Source organism: Odocoileus virginianus, chromosome 16 (genome assembly GCF_023699985.2).
Source record: "Odocoileus virginianus isolate 20LAN1187 ecotype Illinois chromosome 16, Ovbor_1.2, whole genome shotgun sequence".
Lineage (NCBI taxonomy): Eukaryota > Metazoa > Chordata > Mammalia > Artiodactyla > Cervidae > Odocoileus > Odocoileus virginianus.
The window spans coordinates 6,702,501-6,717,244 of NC_069689.1; the positions used below are offsets into that span (position 1 = coordinate 6,702,501).

Sequence of the window (14,744 nt, forward strand, 5' to 3'; positions counted from 1 at the left end):
CGCGTGACCTCACTCGGCCCATCCAGCCTCGGCCAAACTTGCCAGCCTCCGCAGCGTGAGGGAGGTACTGGCTCCAAGAGCAACTACGTCGTGGTTCTTTTCTGTGTGTGAGCCCCTGGTGGGCAGTCGAGGCAGTGGTGGTGCCCTGAGCCAGGACTGGCGCCGCGCCTGCAGACCTGGGCAGTGAGTGCTGGGCTCCACCGGCCCCAGCTCCGGGAAGCCTGGGGAAGGGAGAAGGGAGAAGTCTGACCTGGGGCCCCGGGACAGAAAAGCAGGTGGTCCAGGGGTGCTCAGATCCACAAGAGCACACCTCGGTGAGCACACGGCATCCGTGTGGGTGTATGGAGGATGATGGGGGAGGGGCAAGGCTGGTCCAGTCAGAGGGAGGCACAGGCAGAGGCCTTCATAGAGAAACAGCTGCTCCCAGGCTCCAGTTACTGGCTGCCAGCAAGCGGCCTGCCATTCATCAATAGATCGCTCCAATCTGTGGTCTCCGGCATGCGTCCGCTTCCAGTTCCTAACCTCAAAACGGCCACGTTCTTCATTCCCTGGAGGCCTGCTTTCCCTCCCACTCCGCGCATCTCGGCAGATGGCTGACCACTGAGGCCAATCAATTGCCAGCCTCCGAAGAAAGCCAGACCGGCAGCCTCAGGGTCAACAGAAAGGCCTGTTCTCTGAGGGGGAAGCTGACTTTTCTATTTTCTTTAGGAGACCATTTGGCTCCTCTGCTGGTGACTTACAAACCTACATGGAGCTGACACTTGGATGCCTGTGTCCTGGGGAGTCCAGGCTGGAAGCTCTTACCCATCACTGTACAGGTGAGGGAGGTGAGGCCCTGGTGAGAGATCTGCCACCCGGTGGGATCCCCCTTGCCCTGGGACTCAGCTGGCAGAGCAGTGCCCTGGGCACCTGGGCAGAAGCAGTGATTTCTGCCTGGAAGCCACCCCTGCAGAGGTCACAGCCTGCCCCTCTCCCGCACCTGCACTCCTGCTCATTTGTCTTGGCTGCATCTCATAGTAACTGTGAAGGTTTAGTGTGAGAACACACAGGTGTTCAGAGGAGATAGGCGGTTATCACGGGCGGAGCTCCTGGGAGCGTCCCTGGCTAGACACCAGCCAGTGCTCATTTCTGCTGAAACTGCCCGGCCCTGCCCGGGATGCTCTCCTTCAGCAGTGCTGTGGTGCATGCATGTGGCTCATCACAAGCTCCTGTGCACTCTTGCACATGCCAGGGCTGGCAGCACATGAAGGGAGGAGGTACCTGGCGGGAGACTGCTACACACAGCCTGGGGGCTTGAGTTAAACAAGCAAGTCTGCCTTCTGGAGACCTGAGTATCTCCATGTTTGTACACTGGGTGCAGGTGTATTTTTAAAAAAATATGTATTCGGCTGTGTTGGGTCTTAGCTGCAGCTCGAGGGCTTGGCATGTGGGATCTTAGTTCCCTGACCAGGGATCGAACCTGTCCCCCCTGCATTGAACAGTGGATTCTTAACCACTAGACTCCCAAGGAACTCCCGATGCAGGTGTATTTTTAAAGTAGGCGTTCTGGGTTGTTGCTTTGCCTTGCTTTGTTTTGGAATAGGGTAATTTGGTCCTAAAATTCATGTAGAAAAATAAATAGAAATAGCAAAAAAAAAAAAAAACAAAACCCTCTGAAAAATAATATTGAAGTGGGGGGACTGACCACCAGGTCTAACAAGCCATTAATTGCACAGGCTGCTGACTGGCAATAGAGCACAGCAGAAATGCCTGGACCAGATTCTAGGACCATGGAAATTATGAAGCAGAAAAGGACATCTAAGGCAGGGTTCAAGGGATAGGGTCCAAAAATGTCAGGACAACTAAGTAACAATTGCCTCTAGCTTCATACCGTAAACCAGGATAAACTCTGAAAGGGTCAAAGATTTAAATGGGAAAAGTAAAACCACAGATGTTTTAGGGGAAAACATGAGAGAACATTCCTTTTAAATGCTAGAAGTTCTTTCTATGAATCAAAATCTAGATGCCATAAAAGACTGATAAATTTGACTACAAATGTATAAAATACATCCCCATAAACAAAGTCACAAGGAAAGGCAAAAAATAAGTAACAAACCGAGGAAAATATACCTGTAGCTCTTGTTACAAAGGACTAATTTCCAATACCGGAAGAGATGACAGAAATTAAAAGGAAAACATAACACCCAATAGAAAAATGGGCAAGGGCTCTAACTGACAGTTCATAAATGGGAGGTACAGTGACTCTTGAACATCCAAAAAAGACGCTCAATACTGCCCATCAGGAGACAGATACAAGCGAAACCCCACAGACACTCCCCTTCTTACCTATCAGGGAGCTGAGATGCTGGGCGCTGGCACAGCCACCTTTACTGACGGAAGTACACCCTGCCACCAGCTCTGCAGAGGACACCCTGGCAACGACTACTCAGATGACAGACCTGTGAACTCACAATGCAACCTGGGGGAGCTAGCCTGCAGGCTATACCCGCACACCTACAAAATGGGATGTGAGCTTGCTCACGCAGTGTGGTGAACGCCTCAAAACAACTCATGCTCTTCTAGGCTTTGTTACATGCACTTAACAGACCCTCACACCACAGACTCCTATGAAGAAGGAGCTGAACAGTTTCTTTCTCAACTGAGATGGAAAGATCTCTGGGGGATGGCACTGAGAGAAAAGCGAGCTCCCAAGCAGGACGCTCAGTCTGGAGGCCGTTTCACGTGCGTGCAGATCTGCCTGGATCTGAGATGCTCCAGGTGGGTACCTGAGGACACAGGACCAGTAGTCGGTGGGGGCAGAGAGCTAGGCCCCTGGAGGACAAGGACTCGGAGAACTTTCCTTGGAAAGGGACTTAAATGCCCTGAATTTTGAAACATACAATGTGTTTACCTAAAAATTAAAAACACAAATCCAAACACAAAGCAAACTCAAATGGCAGCCACAAATTCTACCTTTCTACAAGTTCCCAGGGCAGGACTGGGACTCTACCCAGACTCCACAGCCCCGCTCACACTGCAAACGGCTGGATGGAGGCCTCTCCCTGATAAACAGTGTGACAGACCTGGTATGGCTTAAAAGACAGCAGAGACGCATTCCAACAGCAGCAGACCCGGGGCTGTAATCATGCCTGGAGGCCCCCCAGGTTCCTGCCATAAAAGTCGCTCTGTCCATTCTCCTACGATGGACCATTTAGCACCAGCCTGGGTGGATCCGGCAGGCACCGGCTGCCACCCATCCTCCTCCTGCAACCCAGGAGAGTTCATCCCACTGCAAGGATGAATACCCCAAGTTCAAGGCAGGAGAATGGGAGTCCTCTGCCAGGGCCAGGAAAGAGGGAGGGACTGGGTGTCCTGTGCAGGCTCCTGGAAAAGGCTTTCCTCCTGGACCAAAAAAGACAGGATGAGGGCAGGGCGTATGCGGGATGGGGGAGCAGGAATGGCATGGAAAAGCCTCTGAGGCTCGGAGGTGGGGGAGACCTTGGGGTGACGATAGTCACCAGTAGCTGCAAAGAAGTCCTTGGCGACTCCCAGGGGGGCCAGACTACTCCTTGATACAGATGAGTCCTTGGCCAAGCTGGGGCCCCACACTACCCCCGCCCCAAAAAAGCCAGCTCTACGTGGTCAGCAGGGCCACCAGGGCCCCAGAGAAAGGGCCTGGCCCAGGGGGCGGGGCACGCCACCCCCTGTTCTCAGGCAGAGGCTATGCAAGCACTCTGGCCCTACTTCCTCTTCCTGTGTCCCCTCCCCCAGCCCTCAGGTTCCTCCCCCTGTGCCTCCCAGGCAGGGAACCAGTCCCTATGGTGCATGGGCGTGGGTGCGCTATTCAGGACTGCACCCACCCCAAGAGGCAGGTGGGTGCAGTATGAACCATCTGTAAGATGGGACCTGAGGTCAAATGTCAGAATGGCCTCACCCAGCTCACACGAGGGGATGGCATGTCAGGATTTCCCCCCTCCCCACCATGGATCAGGCTCGACTATGGCCAGCCGCCCACGCTGACCTTGGCCACTAACATCTGGGGTGACAGCAGGAGAGGAACCCTGGAAGCTACCGCCCATCATCCAGACAGCCTGGGGAGCCACACCTGCCCCAGTGCAGTCACAAGGCCCCCCTCAGCTCCTCAGGGTAGGGCTGGCAGACCCCCAATCCCAGGCAAGGGCGTCCCTGTCGGCACCCACCATGCAGAAGGAGCCAGGCCGCTCTCTTCCCTGAGAGGCTGGCCTGTCTGTCTTCAAGGCCTAAGCGCCCAGAGGTTGCACCCTCAAAAAACCTGAGCCCAGGCTCTGCCTCCAGGCCTGGTGCCTACAGCCAGCCTATTCCAGGGACAAGAAGTAGGCCATTTCCCTTAGAGGAAAAAAGTCACGAGGCTTGAACAGAAGAAAGTCAAACGGTGGACTTTTCAGAGCTGATTTCATAAAACAAGTAAATCAGAATAAAAACAAGTAAGCCATTTATTTCACTATCGTCTGAAAATGCTTTTGGTTTTTGAGGGAGCAGATGCAAAAAAAAAAAAAAAGAAAAAAGCCTGTCACTGACCTACTTCTGCTACAACAGTTGGGAGACGCAGAGGACCTACCTGAGATGCTCAGGAAGGCGCCCAGGTCACCAGACTCGCCAGTGTCTGGCTGGCCTGGGCCACATGGGGTAGTTACACCCGATTCTGTTTGTTGGAGCAGACTCTACATCGCCCTGCCGCAAGCCTGGGTGCTAGTCAACACATCAGGCTGCACACATGGAGTGGGAGGCCATCCATTGCCCCCCCCACTCCCCTGGCCTTCTCCCTCCCTGAAGCTATCCATGCTGTCTGGGGAGAAGTGCCCTCCTGGGAGCCTTCCAGATCCAGGGACAAAGGCTGGCCCTTCTCCACACACCCTGCCTGGCCCTCTGCCTTTCTCTGGCCCAGCCTAGAGCAGGTTTCCAAGGAACCTGAGACAGGAAGGAGGGCAGAAGCCACTCTGCAGCCCCCACTACCGGCACTGTCCCCAGAAGCCTTGGGCTGGGGTGCCCCCTTTCTCTATGGCTTAGCAGGGGACTGACGCTGAGGATGGCCAGTGAGAACTGCCTCAAGGTGGCACTCCTTGGAGTCACCCCCCAGGGTCATCACAAGCAGGATTCATGTGTTGGGTGGGGCAGGTAGGTGTGGAGCCAGTCTGGCTGTCTCTCTGATGCTCTCACAAACCACAGAAATGATCCACTCACACACTTTTGTCCCCACTGGCCAACCAAGAATACAGACCCCTGAGCAGTCAGCCCCACTGTCCCATGTGTGGGGGAGACACACGTGCCCCAGAGCTACCATTGCAGGGAGGACCCACAGCTATCTGGGGTGACCTCATCCTGCCATCCCTACTGTTTTCAGCTGCATTGCTTTTTACAGTCAGAACGCAACACAATGGATGTACACACATTTACACTTATCTACATGTGTGTGCGTGCTCAGCCGCTCAGTCGTGTCTGACTCTTTGCCACTGTATGGACTGTAGCCAGCCAGGCTCCTCTGTCCATGAAATTCTCCAGGCTAGAATACTGGAGTGGGTTGCCATCTCCTCCTCCAGGGGATCTTCCTAACCCAGAGATCCAACCCAAGTCTTCTGCATTTCCAGTATTGCAGGCAGATTCTTAACCCACTGAACCACAGGGGATCAACAAACTTTGAACAGAGATATTTCAGACTTGGGCCTGTCTCCGTGGAAGCCAGCACCCAGGCCTCTGCCGAGGGAGCAGTGCTCACCGACACACACGGGTGCACATGCCTGTGGCGGTCAGAAGGACTACACACCAGGCATTTCAGAAAGGTCTTTTTCCTGCTTTTGCTAAGGGTTTCAAAACACATTTGAAAATTTCTGTACCCAAGGTCCCCTTTCTAACAGTGAGAATAAAATACCAATGGTTCCTGCCAGCAGGTGGCCAGCAATCACTCCAGACAAGGGTTTGAGGCCATCTCGGTGGCACACACACAGTCTACTCACATCCCCGTACTTTTCCTGAAGGGACAGGCGAGGTGAGGTGTGTTGCCTCCCCTGCTCCCCCAAGTGCTTCCAGACCCCAGACTGCTCCACACAGGGGATCTCCTCCAGGGGACGTAATGCCATGAGCAACTCATGTGAGCTGAACCCCAAGAACAGATGATTCCATCTCTTTGCTCTCTGTTCTGGTGGTCACATCACTAACTGCCTCCAAAGGGAACCCACCAGTGTCTTCCCTGAGCTGAGGGGAGCAGCCCCATCAAGGCCCGGCCCTCTCCGGGCCAGCTCAGGAGAATCCTCCCGCCTCAGGAGCAGTGTGCCGTCAACAGCCTGTCTGGGAGTCTGTGATTGGTGGCACCCCAACCCAGACAGCCCAGGAATCACATTTCAATCAGTTTCATTGGAGATCTTCTCAAACACTCCAGAGGTGAGGACACGAGTTTAGGATCCACAAGTAAAGACCCAGCTTCACTCATTTGATAAAAATATTCTTCATGTAAGACTAATCAAAAACAAAGTGGGACTGGGGCTTCCCTGGTGGTCCAGCGGTTAAGAGTCCACCTGCCAATACAGGGGACACGTGTTCAATCCTAGGTCCAGGAAGATCCCACATGCTGTGGCGCACCTAAGCGCATGAGTCACAGTTACTGAGCCTGTGTGCCTAGAGCCTGTGCTCCATAACGAGAAGCCTCAGCTTGCCGCAACTAGAGAAAACCCACTCGCAGCAATGAAGACCCTAGTGCACCCCCAAAAGTAAATAAAAATTAAAAAGTAAAGGGAACTCATATCCAAAATATATAAAGAATTTTAAAATCTCAACAATAAGCGAACACTTGACTGTATAATAAATACCGATGAGAGACCCAAACTCAACTATCAAAGATGCACAGATGGCAAATGCTATGTGAAAAGTGCTCAATATCATTTGTCATCAAGGAAACAAAAGTAAAACAAGAGGATGGCGCCCTACACAAGTGTGTGTGTGTTCAGTCATGTCCGACTCTTTGCAACCCCCACGGACTGTAGCCCTCCAGGCTCCTCTGTCCATGGCAACTCTCCAGGCAAGAATACTGGAGTGGGTTGCCATGCCCTTCTCCAGGTGATCTTCCTGCATCTCTTATGTCTTCTGCACTGGCAGGTGGGTTCTTTACCACTAGCCCCACGAAGCCCATACACAAGTGAGAGCAGCTAAAATCCAAAAAAACTGACCCTGCTGGTGGAGCAGCTGAAACTCTTGTTTGCTGCTGGTGACAATGCAACATGGGATGGTCATTTTACAAGATGGCTGGGAAGTTTCTTAAGAAGTTAAACACAGACTCACTAGACAAGGCAGCAGTCCCACTCCTAGGCATTCATCAAGGGAATTCACCATCAGCCAACACTGGCAGTCAGCACTTTCTGTGGGTGAGGGGGTGAACATGAGCTATGTCCACACAGTGGAGCACAATTCAGCCACAAAACAGAAGGAACTACTGGTTCCCGCACACCCAAGTGAATGCATCTGAAATGCATCTTGCTACAAAGAAGAAGCTAGACCCCTAAGTCTATACATTGTATGACTACTCATGTGACATTCCGTCAAAGGCGAAACTGTAAGGACAGAAAATGCCCCAGGGGTTGGAGGGCTGTGGCTGACCACAGAGCTTAATTTTTAGGGTGATGGAACTCTTCTGCCTGGTATTGGGAGGGTGGTTACAGACTCTCTGCTTTGCCAAAACCTATAGACTGGACTTCACCAAGAATGTACTGGAATGTTTGCAAATGTTTAGCCTGGAGAGAAGGCTGGAGATCCCAGGATGGGGGCTGGCTGGGACAGTAGACACCAGCCATATTACAAACACATGACATGGTATCTGGGTGGGTGGGGAGACAGGGACAAAGAAGAAGCCTGCACCTCAACAGAGCTCCAGCTTCTTAGAGGAGAATCCAGGGCAGACCATCCCAAAGTGCTTCACATGTGCTCCAGGGCTGAACAAACAAGTGGATGCAAGGCAGGGGGAGGGAGCCTAGGTCTTGCTGTCAGAGAGGCAACAGCCTCTGGACCAGGGGAGGCAGTGAGTCCTTCCTGGGGGGGTCGGGGAGGGATGCCTCCAAATCTGAGATGGTGTGAACTCATGCTCAGTCCTGTGTTCACACAGAGAGCTAAGTGAGTGAAGACTGTGGGCGAGGACACATCCTGGCTCTGTCCACCAGGAAGAGCAAGAAGCAGTGACACCCCCGGGAACAAGGAACACCTGCGGCACCTAGATCTTGGTCTCTAAATACCACTTTACACCAAACATAAATGGGGATCCTTGGAGACATGGCTCACTCTGGGACTGGAGTGGTAAACATACGAGATAAGCCAGAAGCAGCTTGTAATGCCAGACAGTGAAGAAGTGCACAGAAGTCAGCGTGAGAGGGGCAAGGGACCCAGAAACCAACCTGACCTGGCCCTGGCCAAGGCTGGAATGTTTGAGTAACAAAGTATATACCAGCTGTCGCTCGATTAAAGTGACTAGAAGAACCCTTCTAGGAAACGGCAGCCCACTCCGGTATTCTTGCCTGGGAAATCCCATGGACAGAGTCTGAGCCTGGTGGGCTACAGTCCATGGGGTTGCAAAGAGTCAGACACGAGTGACTAAGCACAGAAGAGCACTTCCCCTCTATGGGGTTTTTCCTCCAAAGCCATAAACCCAGTCTCACTCCAAGAAAAACATCAGACAAATGCAAACTGAGGGACATTCTACACAATCCCTGGCCACCACCCCTCACAATGGTCAAGGTCAAGGGGAACAAGGAAAGTCTGGGAACCTGTCCCAGTCTAGAGAAGCCCAGGAGAGCTGACTACTATAGTAGTCAGACAGTGAATTACAGAAAACTCTGCAGTCACATTGTGGGATCATGACAGCACTGACCATGTGGCTTCTTTCTAACTTTTTATTCTGTACTAGACTATGGCTGATTAACAACGTTGTGATCGTCTCAGGTGGACAGCAAAGGGACTCAGCCATACATATACATGTATCCATTCTCACCCAAATTCCCCTCTCATCCAGGGTACCTGGCTTATTTCTGAGAAGTCAGTCAGTTCTTCTTAGATAGTGCAAAGGGCTAATATAGCCCCATTTGTTGGGGAAAAAAATAAATGGTGGTGAAAGTGAGAGATTTCCAAGGTTCCTCAGATGTGTTAGGAGGACTGGCTCACACAGTGGCTACATTTGCCAGCCAGATACTTCCCTGCTGAATGCTTGCCCGTTCCAAGGATGAATGTGCAGGAACTGTCCAGTGGTGACTGTGGCAGAAACAGCCAAGTGCCCAATATCCCAGCACCTGCTATCTGGGTCTTTATTTTTCTAGATGACATGACTTTAGCTTCTGTAGCAACAATGCACCAGGGTAAAATGCTTCCTGCCCAACTCCCTTGCAGCTACAATGGGCTTTGGGAACTGATTCTGCCCAATTTGCCGTAGTTGTTAAGTCACTAAGTCACGTCCAACTCTTTGCGACCCCAAGGACTGCAGCAGGCCAGGCTTCCCTGTCCTTCACTATCTCCCTGAGTTTGGTCAAACTCATGTCCATTGAGTTAGTCATGCCATCCAACCATTTCATTTTCTGTCACCCACTTCTCCTCCTGCCCTCAATCTTTCCCAGCATCAGGGTCTTTTCCAGTGAGTTGGCTCTTCGCATCAGGTGGCCAAAGTATTGGAGATTCAGCTATGGCATCAGTCCTTTCAATGAATATTCAGGGTTGATTTCTGGTGATTGAGTTCTAATTAAACCACTGGGTGCATTTTCATGATAGAGGTGGCTATATGCACTCTGCCTTTCATACCAGGCTGGACCATATCCTCCCTACATGGACCGAGTCCTCCCCACCCACAATGTGGGTTCCAACATTGCAGGACCACCAGAGTCACACCGTCGCTGACCTCAGGGGCAGCACTCTCCTCTCCCTGAATGGCTGCCTTCTTATGCACCCTGAGAAGACTTTTGGCTGGGGCTCTAGCTGTCCCTCCTGGATAACATTTCTGGACAAGAGTAAAAGGAGGGCCTAGCTGACCAGCTGGACACTGCGGCCCAAGGCAGCAGTGGCACCTGTGAGGGGAAGGGGTTGTCCTGCCCAGTGGTGTGGCAGGTACACCCCCAGGCAGCTCTCAGCCTCTGGGCAGAATCACCACTGGCCACCAGACACATGAGAAAAACCTCTGATGTGCGTGGGCAGGCAGGCCAGAGGAAAAAGGCACCCTGGTGGATGCAGAGGTGAGGAGAAGCAACTCCCAGAGCTGTCACTGGTGCTCAGAGGTAAGATTCGACATCTGTGAAGCAAAAACAGGATGTTCCTTAAAGAGAAGAGACCCAGAAACTGAGTCTGAAAGCAAAGACACACAATACGGTGATATGGCAGAGATTAAAATCCAATCTCAAGTTGTCAGAGAACATGGAGACAGCACCACAGACAAAGAGCAAAAGATGAGAAAATGGATGACAAGAGGGCAAAGATAAGAAAAGGAAAGGATCCAGTTATGGAGCCCAGAGAGCTGGAGGACAGAGGGGTGGGCTGTCACCCGGGGTGGGCAAGAGTGAGGCCAAGTTCAGGAAGAGAGCCTATTGGGGGTGGGGGGGAGAGGGTGCACCTGGTGCACCCTCTCCCCCCCAGTAGAGACCCCTGACACCCACAGTTCCAAGGACAGGAGAGTGTGTCAGGTGTCAGGAGTCGCGTGGCCTCGACCTTGCCAGAAACCACAGCAAAGGCCCAAGACTGCAAAGCAAGGCCTCCCCAAATCCCAAGCTGACTAGGAGACCCAGGACCAGACATCCAGCCCAGAGGACTCAGGTGTGAGGCCAGGAGCAAAATACTGCAGACACACGAGTCTACAGAAACAGCCTCCTGAGCCTTTCTAGGCTCCACTGAGGAGCAGAGGCTCCAAGAAACAGAGCCTAGATGGCGGCAGGTCCCAGGACAGCAGCACCACCAGTCCAGAGCCTCAGGGAGCTGAAGAGGAGGCCCCTAGAGGACAGGCTGCATGTCCCACCCTGTGGGGAGAGCCACGAGGGGACGAGGGGGCAAGGGGACGAGGCAGTAATAGCAGCACTGAGAAAACCAGGCAGAAGGGCAACTTTATCTTTTTTCATTTTTTATTTTTTCTTACCTTCTTTCTCAGAAGGGCAACTTTAGCTCTCAGGAAAAGAAACATGAGCAATACCTGCAGCCTGCGTCTCTTAGTCCTGAACACCTCTGAAGGTGAGCGGGATAACAAACTGTGACCTGGAAGTGGGGAAAGGTGGTCACCACCAAAGAGGTCACATGGCTGCCTCTGGACGGGTCACAGCCAGAACATGGATGCGGGCCTCGGGTCCTGCCTGCCACCCCCCCGAGTGACTCTGGTAATACTGGAGGGACAGGTCCAGCGTTCCTGGCAGCCCAGCCTTTCCTCGGAGAGTTGCTGTGCTGGCCTCATCACCCATCTGCAAAAGCCATGGAGGACACCAGGTGGGTGGACGCGGTGCCTGCCCCGCCCCACCAGAAAATATCCCTGCCAGCCCGCATCACCCCACGAGCTCTCGGCTGTTTCAGTCATTGCTCCTGATTTCTGTAAAACTCTGTGTCCAGAGCAGCTCTGACAGTATGCTCGTCTTGGGAGCTGCTTGCTCCCCCCACGAAGCTCTGTCAGTGGGTGTGGGGTGGGGGGCTCTGGGCTTCTGTGTCTTTATTCCATCTTATTGAGCACTACTCTAGCCCAAGACATACCAGACTCTGGTCTCCAAATCGGGGCCCTGACATGTTAGGGGCGCCTGGAGACCCTGCAGAGAATCAAAGGCTGAAGGCTCTGCTCTCTCCTCCAGCAGGCCTGATTCAGAGGCCAACCTGCTCACTGGACCCCGTCCCTCCTCCAGTGCCTGAGGCCCACTTGCCGCACCCTAGGCTTGGGCTTTGGTCAGCAGCTCCAGCTCCACCCTACGGAGGCCAGGGTGGCGGCCTACAGGCTGGGCGGGAGCCCTGGCGCTGGGGCGGGGGTTGAGCCTTCCCTGCCAAGCGCCACATGGGCCCCTGGATTGTGCGAGTCTCCTCGGTCCGGAAGTGGGGAGTGCTATGGAGTTGCTGTCTCCAGGGGTCCAAGAGCCAGGTCAGGCCATGGGGGAGGGGGACTTCCCAGAAAGAGCCTGGTTTCTGTTTAAAAGGAGAAACAGACTCAGAAGAGTCCTCCTCCTCTTCCTCACATCCAAGCCCTGTGGATGCAGGATCCCCACCAAGAGGACCTGGGGGTCCTACTGCAGGCCCCGGCCACTCCCGCTTGCGGCCAGATGGCTATGGGAACTCTGGCCGCAGACACCGCCCCCCTTCCAGGCGCTATTCTTGGTGTGTGTCTCCCTTTGGGGGGGAGGATGAGGGTGGAAATGATCAGAAGCTAAAATTAGCAAACGGCAAACAATTGAGGCCAGGGAACTGAGGTCGGCTGAGGATAACGGTTTTGTTTTCTGTGGCCCTGAGGTGGTTTGAGCAATAAAGGGAATTGAAAATGAAAACAAATCTGGACGCCACCCAAGCCCTGCTGGGACCAGAAGACAGGGGGCACACAGGGGTGGGCGGCCAGATGACAGTGCCCAGCCTGGCCCCTCCTGGGGCTCCCCTCCTCCCGCCCACGGGGACTTCCTGCTGCTGCTGCCCTGCGAACTGGCCTTCTCTCCCACGGCCGCAGGGACGGCCTCCCTGGCACTAGCCTAGCTGACTTCTGCTCCAGGGAGGGCTGGCATAAACCCCTGTGACTGTGCCTTGAAGCCAGGCCTACGAGCCCCTGCCCTGGTTCCATGGGGAATGCCGGTGACACACCAGGAAACCAGGCCCAAGGATCTGTGACATGCTGGGTTACATGGTTGGGCGGGCAGAGGCCCTCAGCACACAGGCATGGCTGGGAGGTGGGCGCTATGACTCCTGACTGCCCTGATGGGGGCCAGCTGCACAGTGGCTGCAGACAGACAAGGGAGGGGGCCCGGCCTTGTTGCTGCTTGGTGAACAGGGAGCTCTGCTCCCCTAGAAGTCATGCCGAGCGCTCCTGGGAAGGGGGAAGTAAAGCCCCCCCTTCGCTCCTAACAGTGCTTGGCTTGGCCTGGAACACAGAGGCCATGGGGTGGCTGTGGCCCCAAGGATAGGGTGCCCATTCCCAAGTCAGAGTGGCTGCTGGAGGCCCTTCCCTGGGGCCAGCCCAGGGCCATGAGCTTGAGGCACCACAAGTGACTCCACCACCACAGGTGTGCACATTTCAGTCCTTGAAGCCGCCACAGGGCGAGTGCTGGCCCACACCTAGCCAGGCTGGCCTAGACCCACACTCACCCAGCACTGACCTCAGTGCCATTTACATCTCCAGAAACTGACCAGGGCTCGGCTGGCCGCCACCTGGGCCACCAGGTCTACGTGTACAGAGCAGGGAGCCCAGGTAATTCGAGGGGTGGAACTGGAGTCCAGGTGGAGGGTCTCCTGTGAAGACCAGTGCTGAGAAGAGATGGAGAGCTGTGGGTGTGGCCTGAGCCAATGATGAACACAGTTCCATGGCCGCTTCCCAGGGCCAGGAGATCTCGGTGTCCGAGGTCAAACCACATGCCCTCCAGCCCTGAGGGCCCAGAGGTGGGGTGTACAGCAGAGCAGTCTCAGGGGCCTGGGGTAAAGAGCAAGACTGGGGCCTTCCCTACCAGTCAGCTCAGCTCACTGCAAAGTCCTTGGACATCTGAGAGCACCCTTCTTCCTGCCAGGGTGCTGAGCTGGGTGCTCTCATGCATCACTGGTAGGGTCACTCATTCTTCCTTTCTAGAAGGCAATCTGCCCCTAAGTGCACATTCCTGTGCTTGCTCCCAGGATGATAACAAGGACAAGCCCACCATGGGTGACAGTCAGTCACAGGCTTTCCAGGAAAGCAAGTCACTGGAGGTATCACAGCCCGCGACCCAGGGCCTAGTAAGGACACAAGGGACGAAAAGACGAGGATGCGCAGGGCAACCATGAGAAGACAGGTCCAGGGGCCTGCTGGCACTTTGAAGACGTGACCACCACAGAATGTCACAGTGGGAAAGGGCCAAACGGAAAATGACTGTGTGGGACAGATCCCACGTTTCATGTTAAAATAGATACAGGCAGACGTGTTAACACAGTGTCTCGTGGGAGGTGGGATTAAAGTTACTGCTTTTCCTCTTTTTCTCTTAATGCTTTTCCATTTCCCAAATCCTCTTTCATGAACACACTTGGCTTTTATAATCAGAAATAAAAACAAGTACAATGCGCTGAAATGACAATTTCCAGTAAAGCTACTTCTTACAAGAAACAGGAACACATCTGACCCAGTCCCGGAGCACCAGCAGCAAGTCATAAATAGATGGAGCACACATTCTCCAACTGTTGATGGGACCCGACTCAGAAGCTGCCCTCAGGTCCACGGATGGTGGGTCTGGGTCATCTGAAAAGACACGTCTTTCCGGGAGATGCTGTGGAGTTTCTTTGCTTGGCTGTCCACCACCCCCAGTCTTGGAGAAGAGACCTAAAGGTGAGGACAGAGCCAGATAACTGCTCTGAAGACGTAAAATTGGGTATCACATAATCTCTTTTTTGAGTTTTTCTAAATTTTCCAAAATTGTTTGCAGTTAATGTATCATTTTCAATAAAAACGTGTGTGTGCACACGCATGTGCACACGCCACGCGTGGCCCTCCTCTTCTCAGAGAGCACCAGGCTGGGCTGACACAGCCAGACCTTGGGCTCTGCTGTCACTTGAGCACAAAGCCAAGTAAAAGGTGATAGAAGGGGCAGCCA

The 14,744-nt window shown here is 53.6% G+C and overlaps 1 protein-coding gene and 1 long non-coding RNA gene across 4 annotated transcripts in view; one reads left to right on the forward strand and one right to left on the reverse strand.

The window, feature by feature from the left end:
- Positions 1-4,459, forward strand: part of LOC110124708 (uncharacterized) — a 4,531-nt gene extending 72 nt beyond the window's left edge. The window contains exons 1-3 of one of the 2 annotated variants that reach the window (XR_002309858.2): positions 1-314; positions 709-818; positions 2,333-4,459. The exon at positions 1-314 is cut by the window's left edge and continues 72 nt beyond it. This is a non-coding gene — a long non-coding RNA (uncharacterized lncRNA). The remainder of the gene's footprint in view (positions 315-708; positions 819-2,332) is intronic. The other variant, XR_002309857.2, reaches the window with a different exon arrangement.
- Positions 1-14,744, reverse strand: part of KLF13 (KLF transcription factor 13) — a 43,314-nt gene that overhangs the window by 11,157 nt on the left and 17,413 nt on the right. The window contains exon 2 of one of the 2 annotated variants that reach the window (XM_070477677.1): positions 11,067-14,473. The exons of the other annotated variant lie outside the window; for it this stretch is intronic. Within the exon in view, the coding sequence (XP_070333778.1) occupies positions 14,244-14,473 (230 nt within the window). The 3' untranslated portion in view covers positions 11,067-14,243. Of the gene's footprint in view, positions 1-11,066; positions 14,474-14,744 lie in introns of those variants that run through there. 2 annotated transcript variants of the gene reach the window in all.